The sequence below is a fragment of the Sciurus carolinensis genome, chromosome 12, assembly GCF_902686445.1.
Source record: "Sciurus carolinensis chromosome 12, mSciCar1.2, whole genome shotgun sequence".
Lineage (NCBI taxonomy): Eukaryota > Metazoa > Chordata > Mammalia > Rodentia > Sciuridae > Sciurus > Sciurus carolinensis.
This window is the reverse complement of record NC_062224.1, coordinates 68,359,964-68,384,379: the sequence shown is the minus strand read 5'-3', so window position 1 is coordinate 68,384,379 and position 24,416 is coordinate 68,359,964. Positions and strand designations below refer to the sequence as shown.

Below are 24,416 nucleotides of genomic sequence, written 5' to 3'. Positions count from 1 at the left end.
GGGTTACAAGAGGTAGCACCTAATCAATGGCTTAATCCACTGATACAGATTAACTGGACTGTAACTGTAGGCAGGTAGGATGTGGCTGGAGGAGGTAGGTCACTGGGGTCATGCCTTGGGGTTTATACTTTGTCCCTAGTGAGTAGAGCTCTCTCTGCTTGCTGATTGCCAAGTCCTGAGCAGCTTTCCCCTTCCATGCCCTTCTGCCAAGATGTTCTGCCTTGCCTCAGGCCCAGAGCAATGGAGTCAGCCATCTGGACAAAGACCTACGAAACCATGAGCCCCAGATAAACTTTCCCTTCTCTATATTGTTCTTTTCAGATCCTTTGGTCACTGTGGCGAAAAATCCTGACTAAGACACTACCTCTCCAAATTAATTGCAATTATCTTTATTGTTCAGTATTTCTTTCCAATATCTGTTCCACCTTATGCAAATACAGCTAAGAACATGCTAATAGTAACTAACATTGCACCTGAAAAAACAAAATCAGTGTCACAATGTACATGCCCACAAAGCCTGGACACCTTATTCATAGGGAGTTAAGCCCAGATCCCCACTTGTTTTTATGGTGACTTATACACAACTCTAAAAGCATCAATTGATTGGCCACTTGCTATGTGCCAGAAACTTCTCTAAATACATCAGATTTGTTGCACTGAATACTCACTCACTGTCCCATGGGGTAAGTAGATCACCACTCCCATTTTACAGATGAGGAAATGGAAATGGAGGCCAATAGAGGCAAAACAACTTGTCCCAGGACAAAGTGACTAAGCAAGAGACCCAGAATGTGAAGCCAGCCAGCCTGATGACCAACAGTCTTGATCAATATACCCATGATCAGCTTTGGGATCTCATCTCTGGGCTCACAGCAAGGTATGTAGCCAATTGGGGAAAAGATGACACCACATTCTCACTGAGAGTGACAGGTATACTGGCAGCTGATGCCTTAGTAGTGGGAGAGGAAGGGGAAGGGATAAAAACCTCATAAAGACCTGCACAGCACCCACTCACTCACCATAGGGGGCAGACCCTAACATATTGAAAAGCCCCAAATAGCATCATGATTCTACAGCACAGTACAATCATTTTTACTCTGCCATCAAGAAAAAAATCAAACCATGCAAATTATGTGCTTAGGAAAAGAGGAAGGGGGGAGAAAGTGAGTGATGTATTAAAGGGGTATATTTCCTTGAAACAGATCCACTGTTTTGAAACCCTGCCACAATGTTACATAAATGAGGCACTGAGGTTGAAAAAGATGATATACAATTAAAGAAAGAATTAAAGAAGTGCCAATATCTAGGCACAACTGGATAATGTTCTCATGAATCTTTGCTTCTTTTTTTTTAATCCATCACTTATGCATAGACTGGGTCTCTGCTGGGTCTTTGTTTCTCAGGCTAGCCTTGAACTCTGGGCTTAAGTGATCCTCCTCCCTCAGCTTCTCAAGATGCTAGGACCATATGCATGCGCCATCATGCCAGGCCCATTGCTTGCTTCACCCAGTTTCTATCTAGTTTTGACAAGAGCAATCCTTTGGCCCACCCTCTCTCAGTTTAGAATCATGGCTTTTGTACTTTTAGCCAGTGTGGCATCTAAGGACTCACAAATTAATTCCATCAGATAATTTAAAGGGACATGTATTGAAAATAAAGATGTGAACATTAAAAAACAATCTGAGGGAAAAAGACATTCCAGTGGCCTTCCTGGCACAGGTGATGTCAGGTTGGGTTTTTAGCGCCTTTTTGCAGCCAGAGCTGAGGCTACAGTGGAAAAGGGCACGTGTTAAGCAAGCAGACTCATTTTCAACCAGAAGCTGCTCACAGCTCCCTGTTTATAGCCTAAGATCGTTGCCTCTTGAAGTTAGGTTTTGTTTTATGTCTATCCATATCATATTCTCTAGGCTCCATAAAAACTGCTTTCCAAGTCCCCAAATGAAGCTTATCAAAATCTGACTACTTGAAACACATTTAAACCAAACTTGAAAAAAAAATTTTAAATGGGCATTTCAAACAGAAAAAAAAAATAATAATAATAATATCTTGAAACTTCCCCTCTATCCCTGGTCATCTGGGCAGGGAAAAGCCTCCAGGAACTAGGAGACAGGCCCCTTTCTTCATGTGCCTACGCTGACCCACCAACAGTGGCCAGAGAAAGGTTAGTCCACGGGTAACAAAGGGGATGACCTTGTCTCTTGAGGTGAGGATGCCGGATTCAGCAAATGGAAGGACAAGACATTCAGTTATATTTGAATTGCAGATAAGCCAAAGCAGGATTTTTTTTTTTAACCTTAAGTTTCATGCAACATTTTAGGACATGCTCCTATTAAAAATTATTTATTATTTATCTGAAATTCAAATTTAACTGGGTGTCTTGTATTTTATCTAACACCTCTACCCTTGGTGCCAGTCCACTAGAGGAGCTGGGACAGGTGGGAGGTGAGGGAAGCAGGGGCTCTAATGACTAGACTAGAAATATGGCAAAAAAAATGGCCCAAGCCTGGCATTCTCCCTGCCTCCCACCACTCTCTCCATGTTTCTCCAAGGAGGCTCCGAGCTCCCAGTCCATCCTTCCCTGTAGGAATAAATGCCTTCTCTGATTCCTCTGAGCATCACCTTCCAGACATACATCCCACCCTCACCTCCTCCCACAGAGCTGCACACTGTAGAGCTGCTGGAAACCTGTAAGAACTGGCACGCTTCCACATTCTGTTGTTTCTTATTTTGTTTCTTTTCCAACCAAGGTTTCAAACAGGTTTAGAAGGGCTCTTGATGGGAGGTTTCCCTTTCTTTTTTTTTCTTTCCCCATAGAGGTCCCCTCCAACCCACTTTTTCAGATGCCAAGAATCACATCAGGCATAATTTCAGGATGGGTGTGAAAGCGAGGGCTGAACTAGTATGTCCAACTTGTCCAGCACAAGATTTTATGGACTCCATCCCATGACACTGCCTTGATCCTGGCAGCCGATGCCCTTCCCCCTCACTATCTCATACCTCTGATTAGTGGTCTTTAGTGATCTGCACTCTGTAATCATAGAGACTTAATAAACAAGGAAGAAAGAGCTCTTGCTTTCAGGCTTTCAAGGATGTGCTTGCAGCAAAACATTTATAGCTAAGCTATAAAACGCATGGAAATATGGAGGAAACATTGACACAACAATAAAATGAGGGGTGAGATTAATGATGCCATAATGCAATATGTTTTCATTTGGTGCAGAGAAAATTAATTTTTGAAGACATTTCATTTAACTTCGCAATATCCTGCAGTTTAACCTTTGATGCTTGCAACTTTTTCTTTTACCCACTCTCTTCCCCTTTGAGCCTGAGGATGGGGGAAACAAATTTTACGTCTAAGCGTAAGTAGTTTCATGGCAGGTGATCTCTGCCATGGACAGAGGCAAGGAAAGTGGACTGGGGGAACAAAGGTTATTGCTGGCCATCATTTGCAGCTCTCCATCTCCCACCTAAATGTGGGAGACAATCCGAAATACAACTTCTAAAAGGCTAAGATGTGTTACCTTCCAGAGCAAGGCACCGGGGTGGGCTGGATGACCAGATCAGGTTGTGCAAGCACTCAAGATACTCGGACCCCTCGAGTTTAAATCCAGGGAAGCAGCGATAGGAGATCACAGTTCCCACTGGGAAGGAGGTCTGGAACTCAGAGATGTTCACATAGCCATTAGAAGACGCTAGAGGTCTCAGGCAGCCTGTGAAATGTGAAAGAAAAGGGAAAGTTTCACTTGGTCGTCTTTGTACATCTGAAAGTCAAACAGCACACTGGGACTCTTCAGGATTGCCCACTGCATAGAAGAAACAAACAAAACAGCATTGCCTGGTTTAGTTGGCTTTTTTTGCCTCTGTAACCAAAAAACCTGATAAGAACTATTAGAGGAGGAAAATTTGGGGTGCACAGTTTCAGAGGCCTTAGTCCATAGATGGTCAATTTCATTCATTCAGAACATCATGGCAGAAAAGTGTGGTGAAGGAAAGTGGCTCAGAACATGGCACCAGGAAGGAGAGAGAGAGAGAGAGAGAGAGAGAGAGAGAGAGAGAGAGAGAGAGAGAGAGATCCTCCTCTCACCATAGATAAAATATAAATGCCAAGGGCACACCCTCAGGGACCCACCTCCTCCAACCACATCTTACCTGCATACAGTTACCACCCACATAATTCCTATTAGGGGATTAATGCACTGATTAGGTTAAGACTTTTGTAACCCAATTAGTCAATTAGTTCACCTCTAAACTTTCTTGCATTGTCTCACACAAGAGCTTTTGGGGGATACCACCTCTATACCACATAATATAATAGCCTCTGAAAAAGGAAGTACTTTGGTTTTCACCATACAGACTCCTTATTCTACATATAATACAGATATTTGCTTGTATATTTGCAAATGGGACTAAAAGTGTCAGCTAACTAATCAGGAATGAGGGTAAGGGAAGGTAGTTGAGTGTGTGATATGGATGGGCATACCTAGTCAGGTGGTTCTGGCCCTCACTGTACACTGACATCACCTGAGGGGATTTTCAAAAACACTAATGCCCAGCCCCATGCCCTGGGTTTGGGGATCACTGTCTTTTATTAAAATTCCCCAAGTCATCCTAAGGTGCTGTCAGGGCTGAGATCCACTGAAGAGACCTTAGGAGAGATACACTCCAAAAGTTTCAGTGGTGTGGAAGGGGCTTAGGAAGGTTATGCTTCAAAATTGATTTCATGGGTAGCAGATTATGGAATGGAAACCTGCCTGAGCCAGTACCACTAGACTTTTGAAAATCCAGTTGTGTTTTACATGAAATAGGTGAAGAATCCTGCAGGGTAATGGTTTTCAAACTTGAGAAAGACCGAAAGGCTTGGTGCAACACAGACCGTAGGGCCTGCTTCCAGGGCTTCTGTTTCTGCAGGTCTAGGTTGGAGCCTAAGGATTTGCACCTCTAAAGGTCCAGGTGCCACTGCAACTGCTGGTCTGGGGAGCACACATGGAGAGACACTGCCAGATAATTAGTCAGTGCAACAAGCACCGAATTCATGTGCTGTCAGAGGAGGACTGGACCTGGATTCCACATCTGCACTTCTGAAAGCATTAGCTGCCTTTTGGTGTAGAAACCTGTGCAGCCCAGTAGAACATTGCCAATGGCACAGAATTCTGTTGTGTATGGCATCCGCTGTGATCATGGAATTTCCTTCTGATTTCAGTAGTTTCACTGGAGGGAATAATGACACTGCAGAGCTGGTGTTCTTCCAGGGGAGAACTAATTGTGTGTGAAGTTGACAATGTATAATGAAAATACCTACTCTCCCTTCAAGTCACCAAGTACAGATTGTACGCATCACATTCACAATGGCAGATGGCAGAACCTTTCCACAAACTGACTGTGTTAGACAGTGTTAAGTGTCTGGAAGGTATGTCTCAGCAAATTGCTTTGGTGGACACCTCAGTACATGGTTCCTGTGCATCAGAGTGAGTGAGGTGAGACAAGTAGGGTATGGGGGTGCAGGATTTAGGGAAGCATTCACTCTCGGGTTGGTGCAGTTCCCACCATGCACTCCTATGTCCTGGGAGCACCAAGTTCTGCATCACCCACAGTCTCCACTGTGAACCAGCCAACATTCATGACGGACCATATCTGAAAAGGTGGTGGAGCTCAGCTGACAACTGACAAAGTTCATAGCAAAGTGTGTGTGTGTGTGTGTGTGTGTGTGTGTGTGTGTGTGTGGTGTTTGTATAATAAATAGAATCAATAATTTAGGGGAAAAAAGATAAGCACAGCCAAGCACAGTGGCATATACCTGTATTCCCAGCAACTCAGGAGGCTGAGGCAGGAGAATTGCAAATTCAAGGTCAGCCTGGGCAACTTAGCATGACCCTTAGCAACTTAGTAAGACCCTGTCTCAAAATAAAAGGGCTAGGGATGTGGCTCAGTGGTAGATCTCCCTTGAGTTTAATCTCCAGTACCAAAAACAAATTAAAAATTAAATAATTAAGATAAGCACAGTGATATGAACAACTGAATGCATTAGAACATTTATGCATAGTTCAACTGAGTTGGCAAGAGTGAATATGTTTGCTCCTCTTCCTAGGAAGGGCTGCTGCTCTAACCTACACACATGGATAAACTGGTTTCTCCCAAATAAAAACTAGCTCTGAACCATAGAGAGCTGAAGGCATCCAGACACTATTCTCCAAAACATAAAGTTCCCACAAAAAAAATGGCCTTTGAGCAGCCTCTCAGCTCACCCCAAAAGGAGATGATAGGGATTAAAATTCATACATTTAATCAGAGTTAAGAGAGGAAGATATGCTCATTATTGGTTGGAAGCAGGCTGTCCTAAATATAACAGTAAAAAACTGGCTTCCACTCAATAGTTCAGTGTGATTTCCATTTGCACTTCCAGATAATAGAGAGAAACCTCCTCAGGCTTTAGCCCCTGGATCTATAGGTGCAAATAACAGTTGCAGAAAGAAATGTCACTCTAAGGACCAATTATATTCCCCCAGGGGGCTTGGAGAGGTGTCAGGCTATCTTAGGTAACTGATTCCTCAGTCCCTATGCTGTGCTAGGTGAATGATTGGGAGGAGGCTGGTGCAGATTCAGCTGGCAGGACCTCTTCAGAGGCAGGGAGTTGCAGGGTGACATGGGGCCACGGCACAGGCCAGGACACCTCCTTGTTGGGATGAAGGCTCTGAGGAAGAATTAAAACAGGGTTGCGGTGTGTATTGTTGTTCCAAGAGACATAACTCTCTTGGATAGTCAAGGGCTGGGGATGTAACTTAGAGACAGAACTCCTGCCCAGTGTGCATGAGGCCCTGGTTCCTTACACAGCACTGCAAAATACATGCACACACACACACATACATAAATAAAGAGTGGCCAGTCAGTCAGTCCTGCTATTGTTGTAGACCTAGAATAATCCTGTCTTGATTGGGGTCTAAATAAGAGGTGATGGAATGGGAAGCCAATGTGGCCAGACAGAGCCATGGGGAAGAAAGTATCCAAACTCAAAATGACACCCCAAGAGGTAAACCACCATAGGGTATGTTTAAAAAGTCATTAGCTGAAAAAGGAATTCCTAAAGAAGCATATAGTACTTCCGTGACCCAAAATGAAATAGAGTAGGAGAGAAAAAACCCACAGAGGCTGGAGTCTGAAGTGGTTTTCTTCACCACGCCTCTGACAGGGCTGGAGACTGATAACCAATCAGCAAATAATAAAGTGTATTTGAATAAGTAGCCCAGTGAAGGAGCCAGCTGCTAATTTTGTAGACAACCTCTGAGTATGTAATAAGTCACATGTCCCCTTTAGAAACGTGATGCAGAACAGGCCAGCACAACAGGCAGTTCCTGGGGGAAGGGCTGGGAGTGTGGCTGTCTCCGTCCTCCTACTTCCAGAAGCTCCCTTCCTCATGGGCTCATGACTCTTAAGCTCTGGTGTAAGGAAACAATTTATTTCCCACAGTGAGTTGCAGAAAGCAATATTGGAGTCTGCCAGTTGTGATTTCCAAGCTCAAAGTTAACATTTGTCTCAACTTTAACATGCTGGGGTTTTGGGGGCAAATGAGATCGCTTTTTTTTCCCTTGAATTATGAATTATACATTGGCTTCCTGGTCCTTTGGTCCAAATCACATGTCAAAAAATAAAATCAGAATTAATGTGAAATGCAAAGGATTATTTTCACAAACAGGGTCCTCTACATTGGCCCAGGCAAATTTGAAAAATATGAGAAAATGAATATTCACCACGTGGTTTGGATAAAATTTGAATTTGATGATATTTCTGCTCTTCATTGCATTATAAAAAGGGATAACATTATTAAGAGAAAATAGTCTTCTGTAAGATGGGCTTTAACTGTATTCTCACCACCACTGAAATAAGTTTAAGTGCCCCACTGATTCCATTAAATATACAATAGTTCATCATTGTGTTCACAGTTCAGTTACAAATTTCCTCATTCTTAAACTATTTGGTTTTTCTATTTTAGGGGGACATCCGACATGCTAAAGAATAAGCGGTTTCCCATTTATACCATAAAAGTTAGCATATGGTGCAGCTATCCCAAGCAGTGAAGATGTCCCAAGAACAGTTGGACGCAAGTGGGCAAAGCCATCCACTTCGCCATCTCTATTACTCTATCAAAGAACATGTACAATCAAGTCTGAGAGAAGAACAGCTAGCGATGGTGGCTTCCTCCCCATACCTTGACAGATGGGCAGGTTATCCCATGTTCCATCATCACGACATAATGAAACCATGTTGTATAGGTCAGGGTAACGGATCTTGAATCCCTCATGACAGGTGATGATTAACTTATCTCCATGTCTATATGTCTTGTTATGAATCTCAGCATCTTCAATTTGAGGGATACGGCAATCTGCAATTTTGAAAAAGGTAGGAATTACTTTTGGAATTTAAAATGGCTAACAGTTGCACAAGACAGCTCTTATTTTCAGGCCTGGCCTCGACTTACACAACTTCTGGTACATGGTACCTTATTTGGGCTCAGGTGCCCAATGACAAGCACCATAACCTGCTTCACTGGAATAACAGGAAAAGATGGTTCATGAGGAGAGACCCAGGCATAAAGGGAACTTCATTTCCTGCTAAGACACTTTACATTGATCTTATGAACAATCACACTTTACTTTGATCTTATGAACAATTCTGGAGATAAATGAAGTAAGACAAGATTTGGGAATTAACCTGAACAATCCATCTGGTTATGTATTTGCTGGTTTGTGAACAGCACAACACAATGAGGACTGTCAGACTGGTCCCTGCAGCCACCCATCAGGCCACCTTCTCCCTGGGGCCCAACCCGATGAGAAAACATGGTGTGCAGAACGGCACACATCAAGCTGGGGCTGTTTGTCATTAGAACTTCCTGTCTGCCTTATCTGTTGCTAAAAAGATTAAAACAAAAAACAGAGCAGCACATACTCTTGTCAATCTCACAAAGGCTCAGAACCAGCAGCTGTGCTACCTCCTAAAAATGGAGTAGAGCAAAGTGCATGTGTCCAGGAAGAGAAGGCGCAAGTAAAGCTGGGGGTCAGGAGGAGGCTGAGGAGGAGCAAAGAGTCCACATAGCAAAATGAGAAAAGGATAAGATAAAATCAGTGAATGGTAACTATCCACTTCTAACTGTATCTACTTCCAACTTGCCAAAGAGACCATTCTGTTCCTTGCTGCCAAGGTGAGATCCTGTTCTCCCTGCCCCTACTGACCCTAAATACTGCCCAACTAATCCCATCTGGTGTAAGTCACACTGATCATGATGTGTCTCTCTCCATCTCTTATAGGCACATCTCTGCTTAATGGTTCTCATTTTATGCATATTCTCTTTTATTTCTTTTTCATCTCTCTCTCTCCCCTCTCTCTCTTTTGTGGTGCTGGAGATGGAACCCAGAGCTTTAAGCCTGTAAGGCATGCACTCTGCCCATGAGCTACACCCCCAGTCTTGACACTGCTTCTCATTTTAGATGCATATGTGCTTGTTATTATGATCTCTGAGTGAGTTATGTTCCAAATTTGTTGGTACTTAATTTTTTCAAACAAGGCAAAGTCCAAGGACAACATTCTGTCCATCACAGAAACTTCTTCCAGAAATTCTTACATGCTGCAAAAAGAGTATGATTTCTCAGTCACTCTCCAAAGCCTACTGAATGCACAATATGTTTGGAATAATATTAATGGGAGCCTTGATCTTCAAGTTGCTCTGAGCTTTGCATTGTCTGTCCTGAAACTCTGAACCCTGGGAGCCCTGATGAAGGTGAAAAGGAAGGAAAGGAACAGTGGCTGGCTGGTGGATGGCTCTGGTGGCTTAGAACTTTGGTGGTTTTGGAAAGAGCACTTCCCAGGAATTATGCAGGGGTTGGGGTTGGGCATACTTGGAGGGGCTGGGAATCGGACATAACAGACTCCAGAAAACAGGATGTCAGTGATGCAAAAGAGGCAGGCAGAAGGAGCCTGTGATGGAAGGACCTGGCAATGGAGCATGAAGGGCAGTGGCCACTCGCTGCCCTGTGTGTACCATCTGAAGTCAAGTGCACCTAAGCTGTGCCTGTATCTCAGTCTGTCACCATCATTAGCTTGAGAGCAGGACCTGTGTTCCACTTCCTCTGATGTTCCTTCTCTGCTTCTAGACCTGTGTACACACCTGGCAAAGATGAAAGGGAAGCAGAGTCATCTGAACCTCTGCCCAAGGACCCTGCATGAGCACATCCCTCAGGGGTCTGGTTAACAGGTTTTTAGCCCAGTCCAGCTACTCAGCCTTCCCCTGAGGAAACCTCAGATTATCCCACAGCCCGTGGATTTCAACACAGAGTCTCGGCTGGAGAACTGTGTTCTGGTTTCAATTTTATGTCTCATTTTTGTGTTACAGGCCATGGAAAGGGGTTTTCTAACTATTCATGTTTAACCAATAGTTTTTCTACTAGAGTAGCTGAATTCCCTCCAAATCAACCACAGAATAATCCAGACTGGAGCCACAAGATAATTGATGACTCTTTGCACACCACAGCTGCCTTCTTTTAATGGAAGAATCTGAATTATATTTTTTCAATGGCACCATGCAGAAATTATTCACAGCAAATAAAAACACATTTATCGAGACATCTGTCTGTAAAATCTTGGCAATAAATAGAATCTATGGCAGTAATTTATATGTTTAAAAACTATTTTCATGATGGACTTAAAATTTGCTCAAGAATTAACTGGTATACTCAGGAGGTAACCAATTATAGAGAATAGAATCAATGGACAAAATGTCCATTTGGACATTACTGACCTGTGGATATTGACTGACCAGGGGCAGAAGCACCCAAGCCTCCATCCCAAGGTTGATTTCTCAGTTTGTGGTATTTAACCAAGAAGGTTTTGAACTTCTAATTAGAACTCCAATTTTCCAAACACAGGAATTGGGTCTGTTGCAGAGCATATGACACAGGGTTTAGAGGGAATTCCCAGACTCCCCAATTCCAATAATTATGTACACTGCTCAAAGAGGAGTGTTCATAGGAAGTAGGGCAGGGACACTTTACGAGGTGGGGGAGCCATGTACCAGCTGGGGAATAAGAACTTAGAGTTCAAGTTCCATGAGGTGGAGAAGCCAGAAGGGCTGCACCCTAGGAATAAGGAGAAAACTGACATAGGCTGGTTCTAACAAAAACCTAAAGTTTGACAGAAGAAAGAAAAGATCATCTACATTCCCTCCATTTTTTTCTTTTTTTACATGTGATGTCCAGGATCTATCCCCTCACTGAAGGAGGGTAAGGCTGGAAGAAGAGGCATCTGGCATAGTATGTGTCCCAGTGAGTTGTCCATGACAGCAAATAACCATGTTCCTTATTTCAATGGAAAGAAAGAATCTGAAACCTGTAGTATCTGAAAAGAAATGTGTGATTTTCAGCCAAGCTCTAGATTCAAATAGAAATGCAGATGCTTCTCTACTTATGATGGGGCTATGTCCAGCTAAACCCACTGAAAGTCAAAAACATTGTAAGTCAAAATGTATTTAATATAACTAACCTACTGAGCACCTTAAGTGAGTCACAGTACACTGGGGAGTCTCAATCATTTCTCCTCAGTTACCTGACTGACTGGAAACTACAGCTTACTGCAGCCCAGCTTCAAAGAAGAGTATCATACTGCATAATGCAAAGATTTAATTTCAAAATTTGGATTATAGTTTCCATTGATTGTGTATCACATTCACATCATCATAAAGTTGAAAAATCGTAAGTTGAACCATCATTAAGTTGGAGACTGTTACATGACTTTCTATAGTGAAAGTACATCAACAGAATTTTTTAAAACCACTTCAAACATTTTTCTAAGGACTATCAAAATATCAACAGTTAGAATTTAAGTACATGAGGAATAAATGAACACTTTCCATATATAACCTAAGGAATACCAATGGCTCCCATTCTGGAAATCATCTTTCACCAGTCCATCACTGTCATTATTTTTATACCCTGCCTCTTAGTATCAATGGGGATTCAATGTAATGTATACATAAAAGAAGGAGTGAGTGATCCTAAGGCAGTATTACACATTTATACCTAAGAAAAAATTAATTTATTAGCTTTGTTAGCGGAGAACAGAATCCTAACAGATGGATGGATCAGGCACAGTAAAAGAAAATTCAAGAATATTTGCCATAACTTGGAATGCTTTTTTTTAAAATGTGAGTTACATGTGAAAATGAATTTGACTCCTTAAAAATGCCAAGTTCCCACCTTAATACTCCCCCAAACTAATCTTGGGAACACTTAGAGATTCACAATATACATTAGTACATTAAAGGCTCTAAAGTTCTCGCCATAAAGAATTCTACTTAATTTTGCTTAAACCAATTATTGGAAAGCTTATTTATTCATCCAGCTGCTCATTCATTCATCCAATGAATTACTGAGCACATACTCTAGGCCCAGTGTGCTCTACTTGCTGCAGATGGAGAACTCCAGAATCTTATTCTTATTACTTGCATGGAGGGAGACTGCTAACCAAAAAATTAAGAGACAAATGAGCTAGGAAATAAAAAGCAATGCTCACCGCTATGATGAACACATAACAAGGTGATAGGATAGGGACTGACTCAGAGACTCATTTAATTTGGGCAGACAGAAAAGGGGTCTCTGAGGAAATGACATTTATTAAGCTGAGACCTGAATGACAACAAGGATCCAATTATGTGGGGAACTGGGAGAAGAACATTTCAGGCAGAGGAACAGCTAGTACAAAGGCCAAGAAAGAGCTTGGTGTCCTGAAAAACAAAAGAAGATCTGTGTGTCTGGAATATAGTGATCAAGATGGAGAGGGAAAGGCCAGACTATGGAAGGATTTGTAGATTAGGGCAGGGAATAGGGGTCCTATTTTAGTGTGATGGGGAGCTCCTGGAGCTTCATAATCCTGGGTCATGACACAATCTGATCTATATGTCCTCAAAGGGTTTGCATATGTGCAGTGAAGGATTAACCTGCCCAAAAAGAGGTGGGGCTTTTGCCTTCAGGTCTTAGAAGGTAAATGCCAAAACCCTGCAATGTCCTGCCTGGATGAGTGTCTTTGCTTACCCTGAGGCTTTGGGTCATGCCACAAAATCTATGCCAACAATGTGGTTTATACTGGGGACCTTGGGCCCCAATGAATCACCTCAGTTCTTGGAGGGACAGGAGATTAAGGTCAGCCACACAGTTGTCTACCATGACTACATGACTAAGTCCCAGTAAAACTCTGGACCCCAAAGCTTGGGAAAGTTTCCCTGAGGTGGGGGGGTCAATATTTCATGTATATTGTCATATGTTGTTGCCTGGGCAAATAGGCACTGTCTGCACAGCTCCACCAGGAAAGGACAACTGGAAGCTCACTTGGACCCTGCCTACGCACCTATTCCCTTGGCTGATTTTAATCCATGAGTTTTCATTGTAATAAACTTTAATCATCAGTATACTGGCTTTTCAGAGTTCTGAGTCCTACTGAATCATTGAACCTGAGGGGGACTTGGAAACCTCCAATCTTATAGTCAATGTCAGAAGTGAGGGTGGTCTTATGGACTCCTGAACTTCGTATCACAAAATCCTTTTTTGACTCAATATCTACTAACCTCTCCAGAATTACTTTTCCATAGCAGTGCTATTTCACTCCCCTCCTGGTGTAAAGAATTACCATTCCAACACAACTCAGAGAATACAATCAGACCATCACAATGTACATAGTATTAGGTTGCAGAAGCTGGATGGAATCAACTGAGGCAAATTATGAGCATGATGAGCATAATGTGAGGCAGAGAAAAGGAGAGGCTGAGTGTTAGGGCTGTTTGGGAAGGCTCTGACTGGAGAGAGAGGGCACTTCATAGAAAAAGAGGCACCACCACGCAAGGTGACTTTGCTTCATAAGCAGGGCTGGTCAAGCTGTTTCTTTCTTCTTAAAAGGATATTGATTTTCATGGGACCTGAAGAAGCATCAGAGCAAGACACTCAATACATTGTGGCTCTCAGCTAAATAAATGTTAATGTGGAATTATTAGTAGGTCCCAGCTTAAAACCACTGAGATGAGAATTGGTCAAAGTCATTATGGTAAGCATGCATCTTGTGCATAGTGTTTGCCTTTGACCTATAGATAGGTATATTTTATTTATTTGTGACTGTCAAAGGCAATCAGCAAATTATTATTTAAAGCATTTTTTAAATATTTTACACTTGGGTGGTAATTCTTTGTGGGTTCTCAGCTGCTCACTCTACAGGACTGAGACTGCTACATATTCCTCTAAACATACATAGAACATTTACAAAGGCTGATCATACCTGGACCATAAAGAAAATCTCAAAAAATTGCAAATGACTGAAATTTTGGAGCATGTTTTCTGGCCACAATAAAATTAAGAAAGAAATTAGTAGAAAATTTCCAGGATGTTTGGAAACTGAGAAATACTTTTCTAAATAATCCATGGATCCAAAAAGAAATAACAATAAAAATAGAAAATATTTTGGCTGGGTGCAGTGGTGCATGCCTGTAATCCCAGCTATTCCAGAGACTGAGGCAGGAGGATCACAAGTTTGAGGCCGGTCTTCACAATTTAACAAGATCCAAATAAATAAATGAATAAATAATCAAACTAATTTTAAAAATAAATATTTTGAATAGAATAACAATGAAAATACTTCATGTTGAAATGTATGCTATGTAGATAAAACTATAGCTACAAATTTCCCTCTAAATATAAATATACACATTAGAAAAAGAAATATCTAAAAATTAAGAATGTATATTTCAGTTGTTAAGATCAAGCTTGTTAATCACTTTTTTAAAATTATGTTTTAGTTATAGATGGACGCAATGCCTTTATTTTATTTATTTTTATGTGGTGCTGAGGATTGAACCCAGCGCCCCACACGAGCTAGGCGGGTGCATTACCACTGAGCCACAACCCCAGTGCCTTGTTAATCACTTTATTCAAGTTTTTTATATCCTTATTACCTTTCCCCTCCTGCTTGTTCTATAAATTAGTAAAAGAGGGGTATTTAAAGCACTTGCTGTGATTGTGAATTTCTTCTTAAAAGTTCTGATTTTTGCTTTATAAATTCTGAGGGGTATTATTAGGTGCATGCAAATTTAGAATTATTAACAAATATCCAAAATAAAAGTTCTTATATGAAAGTTTAAAAAAAATATAGGCAATTAAACCCAAAAAAAGTTCAAGGAAGTAAAATAAAGATGAGCAAGAGACCAAGAGGAACAGTGCACATAACAATGAAAGAATAAAAAGTAACACCATTACATATTCTGTTTTAAAAAATAAGAGGATATTACAAAAAACTCTAAATCAAGAATTTAGAAAAATTTGATGGAGTCAGATTCCTAAAATAAACAAATAAAAAATGTTCAATTGACCAAGACAGACACAACAAGAAACAGAAAATACTTCTGCAAAATATAAAATAAATTGAATTCAAAATGGAAAATCTTTGCACAAAGAAAACTCCAGGCCTAGGTGACGTCCCCATAAATCCCACTATTTGCAGAAGGAACTGCAGCAGTCTCACAGAAATTCTTTTTTAGCGTTCTCTTCTGAAGGCCCACATCAACCTGCTTATGAGGTTGATAATGCCATCTGGCAAGAATGTCACAGAAAGGGAAAACTTGGGGCCAATCCATTCAGCAACATAAAAGCAAAACTTAAAAACAAGACGTTAGCAAACACAATCCAGCAATAAATTTTAAAATATGCCACAAGTAAGATGGGTTTACTTCTAGAATCCTAGGTTGATTGAACATTTGACCACGAACCAATGTGAGTCACAACAGAATAAAGAATTCCAAACAGAACCAAGGAGAAAATTACCATCTTAATAGATGTGAAAAAGCATTTGATGAGATTCAACATCCGTTCATGATCATAAAAATTTTAAAGCACTCTCAAAATAGGAATGGAAGGAAATATCCTTAATGTAATAAAAAGATATCTTTAAAAAATCTATCACAATAATATGGAAGGCTTCCCACTTAGGACTGGGAATAAAACAGTGAGGTTCACTCTTTCCACTTGTATTCAGCATTATAATAGAGTTCCTAACCAAAGCAGGGATGCAAGAAAAGGAAACACAGGTCAGAAAGAAATAAAAGTTGTACCCTTCACACATCACTCAATTACATGTATGGCAAAACCCAAAGAATTTACAGTCAAATCAGCAATGAGTTTATCATATATGAATTTCCACATACGACCAATTTTGTTTTTTAAACTGGGGTTTGGACACAGGGGTGCTCAACCACCAAGGCATATCCCCAGTCCTTTTTGGTATTTTATTTAGAGACAGGATCTGTCTGAGTTGCTTAAGGGCCTTGCTAAGTTGCTGAGGCTGGCTTTGAACTTGCAATCCTCCTGCCTCAGCCTCCCAACTCACTGGGATTACAGGCATGCACCACCATGCCCAGCTCATAGGTGACCAATTTAAAAAAAACAAAATATAAAATAATTTTCCTCAGGAACAAAAAAAGAATTGTGTTTCTAGGCATAAATCTAATGAAAGGTATATAAAACCTATAAACAGAAAACTATAAAACATGAGAAAAATTGTAGAGGACCTAAATAAATGGAATATTCCATGTTCCTCAATTGGGAAAACTCATATTGCAATTTAACTACAAATCCCATACAATCATATTAAAAATTCAAACTTGTCTTGAAAATTGACAAGCTGATTCTAAAATTCATGTGGAAATGCAAAAGAACAAGAGTCAAGACAATGTTGAAGAGCGAGGGAAACTGGCTCTACCGGAATTTAGGACGTGTTATAGACCTATAATGATTCAAACAGCATCACACCGACACAAAGATAGATGATGAAACATCACAAAAAGTCCTGAACCAGGACCTATGTCTTTTTTTTTTTTTTTTTTTTGGGTGCTGGGGATCGAACCCAGGGCCTTGTGCTTACAAGGCAAGCACTCTACCAACTGAGCTATCTCCCCAGCCCCAGGACCTATGTCTTAAGAGGGGAACAAATCATCTTTCTAATGACAAGTGCTGGATTGTATGGTACACATGTATCACGTCCAGATGGGTTCAAGATCTAAATGTGAAAGGCAGCACAGTAAGGTTCTGAGAAGACTACATAAGACAATATCTCTGTCAGAGTATAAAAACACCATTTTTAACAAGACAAAATAAATTTTTAAAAGTGTCAGCATAAAGAAAAAGATGGATAAAGTTCACTTCATGAAAACTAACATTTTCTGTTCATCGAATGGCACTAATGATCAGAGCAAAAATGTAAGCCACAGAACAGATTTGTGACACTTTCAACAAAGGACTTGCATCCAGTATATCTAAAAACTCCTAAAAATCAATAAGGAAAAGACAACTGATAAATAGGGAAGTGGATTAAAGAGGCACTTCTAAGAGAGAATAACAAGCTGGCCATTAAATACACAAAAAGGTGCTTAACCTCATTATCCACCAGGGAAATGCACATTAAATCCAGAAGTACCTGATGCCTAAAATATTGACACCACCAAGTGTTGGCAGGGAACAAACCCTACTCTTGGGAGTGTCCATCAGAACAACCCCTTTGGGAGACCACCATTACCTATTAATACTGGACATACACATATCCTATGCCTCAGCAGCTCCACTCTGGTGTAGTCAGGAGAAATGAGACTATAGACATCCACCAGCATTTATGTTCAAGCATATTCAAAATGTCACTATTTGTAACAGAAGCCAACTGGGAAAACTCTAATTTCCATTAACATTAGAATATACTATATTCATATATTAGAACACTATGCAGGCTGGGGAGGCAGCTCTGTTGTAGAGTACTTGTCTAGCCTGTGCAAGGCCCTGCATTAGATTCCCAGCACCAAAAAAGTAAAAAATAGAAATGATCAGACTAGCCAGGAGGGGTGGTGCATTCCTGTAATCCTAGCGGCTTGGAAAGCTGAGGCAGGAGGATCACAACTTCAAAGCCAGCCTCAGCAATTTAGTGAGGCCCTGTCTCTAAATAAAAAATAAAAAAGCGTACACCTACCGATCGTCCGACAACAGTCAGCAAACTGATCGCCGACCACCAGTGGAGCACCAGCCATCTGCTGTCGCCTGGAAGTTCACTGTTACAGTACCTGCAGGTTTGATTACATGTGGCTGCTGCCATTTTGAGACAACAGCCAGGCCCCATAGGACCCCTGGCCAGACTGACTGAGCCCCGTCTCCAGGATCGCTCAGCCCAACCAATCACTCCCTGCCTCTGGTGCCCTCACATCAACTGACTGCTCCCTGCCGCCAGGACCCCCAGACCAACTGACTGCACCCTATCACCAGGACCCCAGACCGACTGATTGCACCCGGCCTCCAGGATCCCACAACCACACCAAACACACCGGACCTCCAGGACCCCTGCCGGACGAACCGCATCCCGTCTCCAGGACCTCCAGCTGACCACGTCCACCCCTGAGCTGCAGCTCCCCATTTGCCAACACATTTGGAAGCCAGAGCGGCCATCTTGGATAATCCTGGAAGCCGTAGCTCCAATCTTTGGGTGGGGCAAATCCCATCCTGCAACGCCTGCTGGAGGCTTGAAGCTCATTGTCAGGTACCTCTCATGCATCAGGCTACTGAACCCTGGGAGGTTTCATTAGTATATGACTGTTATACAGTAGATTTTCTTTTTTCTCCTTTTTAAAAAATTTAAGTTTTTATTTCTTTACTTTTCTTGCTCTCTTTTCCTTTTGTTTACCTGTTCCCTCAGAGTCTCTTTCTCCCTTTTTTGCATGCTAAGATCCAATTTCTTTTGATTACACTCTCACCCTTTCTATTTTCTAGAACTTCTGTATATTCTTTTCTTATCCCATTAACAGCCACATTCTACATCCCTCTGCATCCTCTTTGTCCTCCATTAGAAACTGCAGACTTTATTGCAAACCTGTTTGTTTTACCAAAGATAATATTTGAACTCATTTTGTTTACTATGACAATTTTGTTATTGTCCCCATAGGGGCTATTTGGTCTAGGATTGCATAGTGTCTGATTTGGGCACTGCTAATATTGATCTCCCCTTAAAAAAAGGGTTTTGGAAACCTATAGGGCCACTATAAGCCTATAGGGGGAAATCTGCAATAGCCCAGATCTGCACTGCTACAGGGGAAGATACATGAACAACATGAAAAAACGAGGGAAGAAAATGATCCAAACAAATCTAGGTTCTATATTAATAGAATCCAATGACAGTATGTTAGAAGAAATGTCAGAAAAGGACTTCAGATTATACATGATTAAGATGATTCGTGAAGCAAAGGATGAGATAAGAGAGCAAATGCAGGCAATGAATGATAATACCAATAAGCTGAAAGAGCACCTGCGGGAAGCAAAAGATCATTTCAACAAAGAGATAGAGATTCTCAAAAAAAAAAACCAAACAGAAATCCTTGAAATGAAGGAAACAATAAACCAAATAAAAAACTCAATGGAAAGCATCACCAAAGACTAGACCACTTGGAAGACAGAACCTCAGACAATGAAGACAAAATATTTAATCTTGAAAATAAAGTTGTCCAAACAGAGAAGATGGTAAGAAATCATGAACAGAATCTCCAAGAACTATGGGACATCATGAAAAGACCAAATTTAAGAATTATTGGGTTTGAGGAAGGCACAGAGATACAAACCAAAGGAATGAACAACCTATTCAATGAAATAATATCAGAAAATTTCCCAAACCTGAAGAATGAAATGGAAAATCAAATACAAGAGGCTTACAGAACACCAAATGCACAGAATCACAACAGATCCACACCAAGGCACATTATAATGAAAATGTCTAACATTCAAAATAAAGATAGGATTTTGAAGGCCACGAGAGAAAAGCATCAGATTACATATAGGGGGAGACCACTACGGATAGCAGCCGACTTCTCAACCCAGACTCTAAAAGCTAGAAGGGCCTGGAACAACATATTTCAAGCTCTGAAAGAACATGGTTGCCAACCAAGAATCCTATACACAGCAAAACTAACCTTCAGATTTGAAGATGAAATAAAATCCTTCCATGATAAACAAAAGTTAAAAGAATTTACAAATAGAAAGCCTGCACTACAGAATGTTCTCAACAAAATATTCCATGAGGAGGAAATGAAAAACAACAATGTAGGTCAGCAAAGGGAGGAACTACCTTAGAGAAAAACCACTCAAAGGAGAAACCAAGCCATGTTAAAAACCAAAAATAAGCCAAATGACTGGGAATACAAATCATATCTCAATAATAACCCTGAATGTTAGTGGCCTAAACTCATCAATCAAAAGACATAGACTGGCAGAATGGATTAAAAAGAAAGACCCAACAATATGCTGCCTGCAAGAGACTAATCTCGTAGAAAAAGATATCCACAGACTAAAGGTGAAAGGATGGGAAAAAACCTACCACGCACATGGACTCAGTAAAAAAGCGGGGGTTTCAATCCTTATATCAGATAAAGTGGACTTCAAGCCAAAGTTAGTCAGAAGGGATAAAGAAGGACATTTCATACTGCTCAAGGGAACCATAAATCAGAAAGACATAACAATAGTAAATATATATGCCCCAAACAATGGTACATCCCTGTACATCAAACAAATCCTTCTCAATTTCAGGAATCACACAGACCACAACACAATAATTCTGGGTGACTTTAATGCACTGCTGTCACCACTAGAGAGATCTTCCAAACAAAATCCAACCAAAGAAACCATAGAACACAAGAACACAATCAATAACCTAGACTTCATAGACATATATAGAATATTCCATCCATCAATGAGCGGATTCACTTTCTTCTCAGTAGCACATGGAACCTTCTCGAAAATAGACCATATGTTATGCCACAAAGCAGCCCTTAGGAAATGCAAACTGCCTTGTGTTCTATCAGAACATAATGGACTGAGAGTAGAAATCAATGACAAAATAAAAAAGAGAACTGGAGACTAAATAATATGCTATTGAATGAAACATGGATAACAGAAAACATCAGGGAGGAGATAAAAAAATTCTTAGAGGTCAATGAGAATGATGATACAACATATCAAAATCTCTGGGACATTATGAAAACAGTACTAAGAGGAAAATTCATTGCATGGAGCGCATTCCATAAAAGAATGAAAAGTCAACAACTAAATGACCTAACATTACAGCTCAAAGTCCTAGAAATAGAAGAACAGAATAACCGCAAAAGTAGTAGAAGAAAGGAAATAATTAAAACCAGAGCTGAAATCAATGAAATTGAAACAAAAGAAACTATTCAAAAAATTGACAAAACAAAAAGTTGGTTCTTTGAGAAAGTAAACAAAATAGACAAACCCTTAGCCACACTAACAAAGAGAAGGAGAGAGAAGACTCAAATTACTAAAATACATGATGCAAAAGGAAATATCATGACAGACACCACTGAGATACAGAACATAATGAGAAGCTACTTTGAAAATCTGTATTCCAACAAAATAGAAACTACTAAAGACATTGACAAATTTCTAGAGACATATGCTCCTCCCATACTGAACCAGGAGAACATACACAATTTAAACAGATCAATATCAAGCAATGAAATAGAAGAAGCCATTAAAAATCTACCATCCAAGAAAAGCCCAGGACCAGAAGGATTCTCAGTTGAGCTCTATAAGACCTTCAAAGAAGAACTCATTCCGATACTTCTCAAAGGATTCCAGGAAATAGAAAAGGAGGGTACCCTACCGAACTCATTTTATGAAGCTAATATAACCCTCATACCCAAACCAGGAAAAGGCACATCAAGGAAAGAAAATTTTAGACCAATATCCTTGATGAATATAGATGCAAAGATCCTTAACAAAATATTGGCAAACCGTATCGAAAAACATATTAAGAAAATTGTGCACCACGATCAAGTGGGGTTCATCCCTGGAATGCAAGGATGGTTCAACATTCGTAAATCAATAAATGTAATCCATCATGTCAATAGACTTAAGGATAAGAATCAAATGGTTATTTCAATTGACGCAGAAAAAGTGTTCGACAAAATACAACACCCCTTCATGCTCAAAACACTAGAAAAAATAGGGATAGTAGGAACATGCCTGAACATTGTAAAGGCTATTTATGCTAAGCCCATGGCCAACATCATTCTTAATGGAGAAAAACTGAAACCATTCCCTTTAAAAACGGGAACAAGACAGGGATGTCCTCTTTCACCACTTCTACTCAACATTGTCCTCGAAACTCTAGCCAGAGCAATTAGGCAGACTAAAGAAATTAAAGGAATACAAATAGGAAAAGAGGAACTTAAGCTGTCACTATTTGCGGATGACATGATTCTATATTTAGAAGATCCAAAAACCTCCTCCAGAAAACTTCTAGACCTCATCAATGAATTCAGCAAAATAGCAGGCTATAAAATCAACATGCATAAATCTAAAGCAATTTTATACGCAAGCAACGAAACAGCTGAAAGGGAAATGAGGAAAACAACCCCATTTTCAATAGCCTCAAAAAAAATAAAATACTTGGGAATCAATCTAACCAAAGAGGTAAAAGATCTCTACAATGAAAACTACAAAACATTGAAGAAATAAATTAAGGAAGACCTTAGAAGATGGAAAGATCTCCCATGTTCTTGGATAGGCAGAATTAATATTGTCAAAATGGCCATACTACCAAAAGTGCTATACAGATTCAATGCAATTCCAATTAAAATCCCAATGATGTACCTTACAGAAATAGAGCAAGCAATCGTGAAATTCATCTGGAAGAATAAGAAACCCAGAATAGCTAAAGCAATCCTTAGCAGGAAGAATGAAACAGGGGGTATCTCAATACCAGAACTTCAACTATACTACAAAGCAATAGTAACAAAAACAGCATGGTATTGGCACCAAAATAGACAGGAAGATCAATGGTACAGAACAGAGGACATGGACACAAACCCAAATGAATACAATTTTCTAATACTATAGAAAGGTGCCAAAAATATGCAATGGAGAAAAGATAGCCTCTTCAACAAATGGTGCTGGCAAAACTGGAAATCCATATGCAACAGAATGAAACTAAACCCCTACCTCTCACCCTGCACAAAAATCAACTCAAAATGGATCAAGGACCTTGAAATCAGACCAGAGACCCTGCATCTTATAGAAGAAAAAGGAGGTCCAAATCTTCACCTTGTTGGCTTAGGATCAGACTTCCTTAACAGGACTCACATAGCACAAGAAATAAAAGCAAGAATCAATAACTGGGACAGATTCAAACTAAATAGCTTTCTCTCAGCAAAGGAAACTATCAGCAATGCGAGGAGAGAGCCTACAGAGTGGGAGAAAATCTTTGCCACTCATACTTCAGATAGAGCACTAATTTCCAGAATATATAAAGAACTCAAAAAACTCTACACCAAGAATACAAATAACCCAATCAACAAATGGGCTAAGGATATGAACAGACACTTCACAGAAGAAGATCTACAAGCAATCAACAAACATATGAAAAAATGTTCACCATCTTTAGTAATAAGAGAAATGCAAATCAAAACTACACTAAGATTCCATCTCACCCCAATTAGAATGGCGATTATCAAGAATACAAGCAACAATAGGTGTTGGAGAGGATGTGGGGAAAAAGGTACGCTCATACATTGCTGGTGGGGCTGCAAATTAGTGCAGCCACTCTGGAAAGCAGTGTGGAGATTCCTTAGAAAACTTGGAATGGGCCTACCATTTGACCCAGCTATCACACTCCTCGGCCTATACCCAAAGGACTTAAAATCAGCATACTACAGAGATACAGCCACATCAATGTTCATAGCTGCTCAATTCACCATAGCCAGACTGTGGAATCAACCTAGATGCCCTTCAATTGATGAATGGATAAAGAAACTGCGGTATATATATACTATGGAATATTACTCAGCTATAAAGAATAATAAAATTATGGCATTTGCAGGCAAATGGATGAAATTGGAGAATATCATGTTAAGTGAGATAAGCCAATCTCAAAAATCCAAAAGGCGAATGATCTCACTGATAAATGGATGATGACACATAATGGGGGGTGGGAAGGGGGCAAGAATGGAGGAAGGAGGGACTGTATAGAGGGAAAAGAGAGGTGGGAGGGTTGGGGGGGAAGAAAAAAATAACAGAATGAATCAAACATCATTATTACTCTATGTAAATATATGAATATGCAAATGGTGTGCTGTTACTCCATGTACAAACAGAAATAACATGTATCCCATTTGTTTATAATAAAAATAAATTTAAATAAATAAATAAATAAAATAAAAAAGCACTGGGGTTGTGGCTCAGTGGTTAAGTGCCCCTGGGTTCAATCCCTGGTACAAAAAAAAAAATTCAGACTACAACTGCAGGCAATAATATGTATGGATTTAATAAGTATAAAGTAAATCAGACATAAAATAATCCCTA

General features: G+C 40.3%; 1 protein-coding gene across 1 annotated transcript in view; it reads right to left on the bottom strand.

The window, feature by feature from the left end:
- Susd4 (sushi domain containing 4) overlaps positions 1-24,416 on the bottom strand; it is a 133,946-nt gene that overhangs the window by 34,540 nt on the left and 74,990 nt on the right. Inside the window, exons 4-5 of the mRNA XM_047520957.1 lie at positions 8,201-8,374; positions 3,522-3,710 (exon numbers count right to left, since the gene is read on the bottom strand). Coding sequence (XP_047376913.1) covers positions 3,522-3,710; positions 8,201-8,374 — 363 coding nt within the window. The remainder of the gene's footprint in view (positions 1-3,521; positions 3,711-8,200; positions 8,375-24,416) is intronic.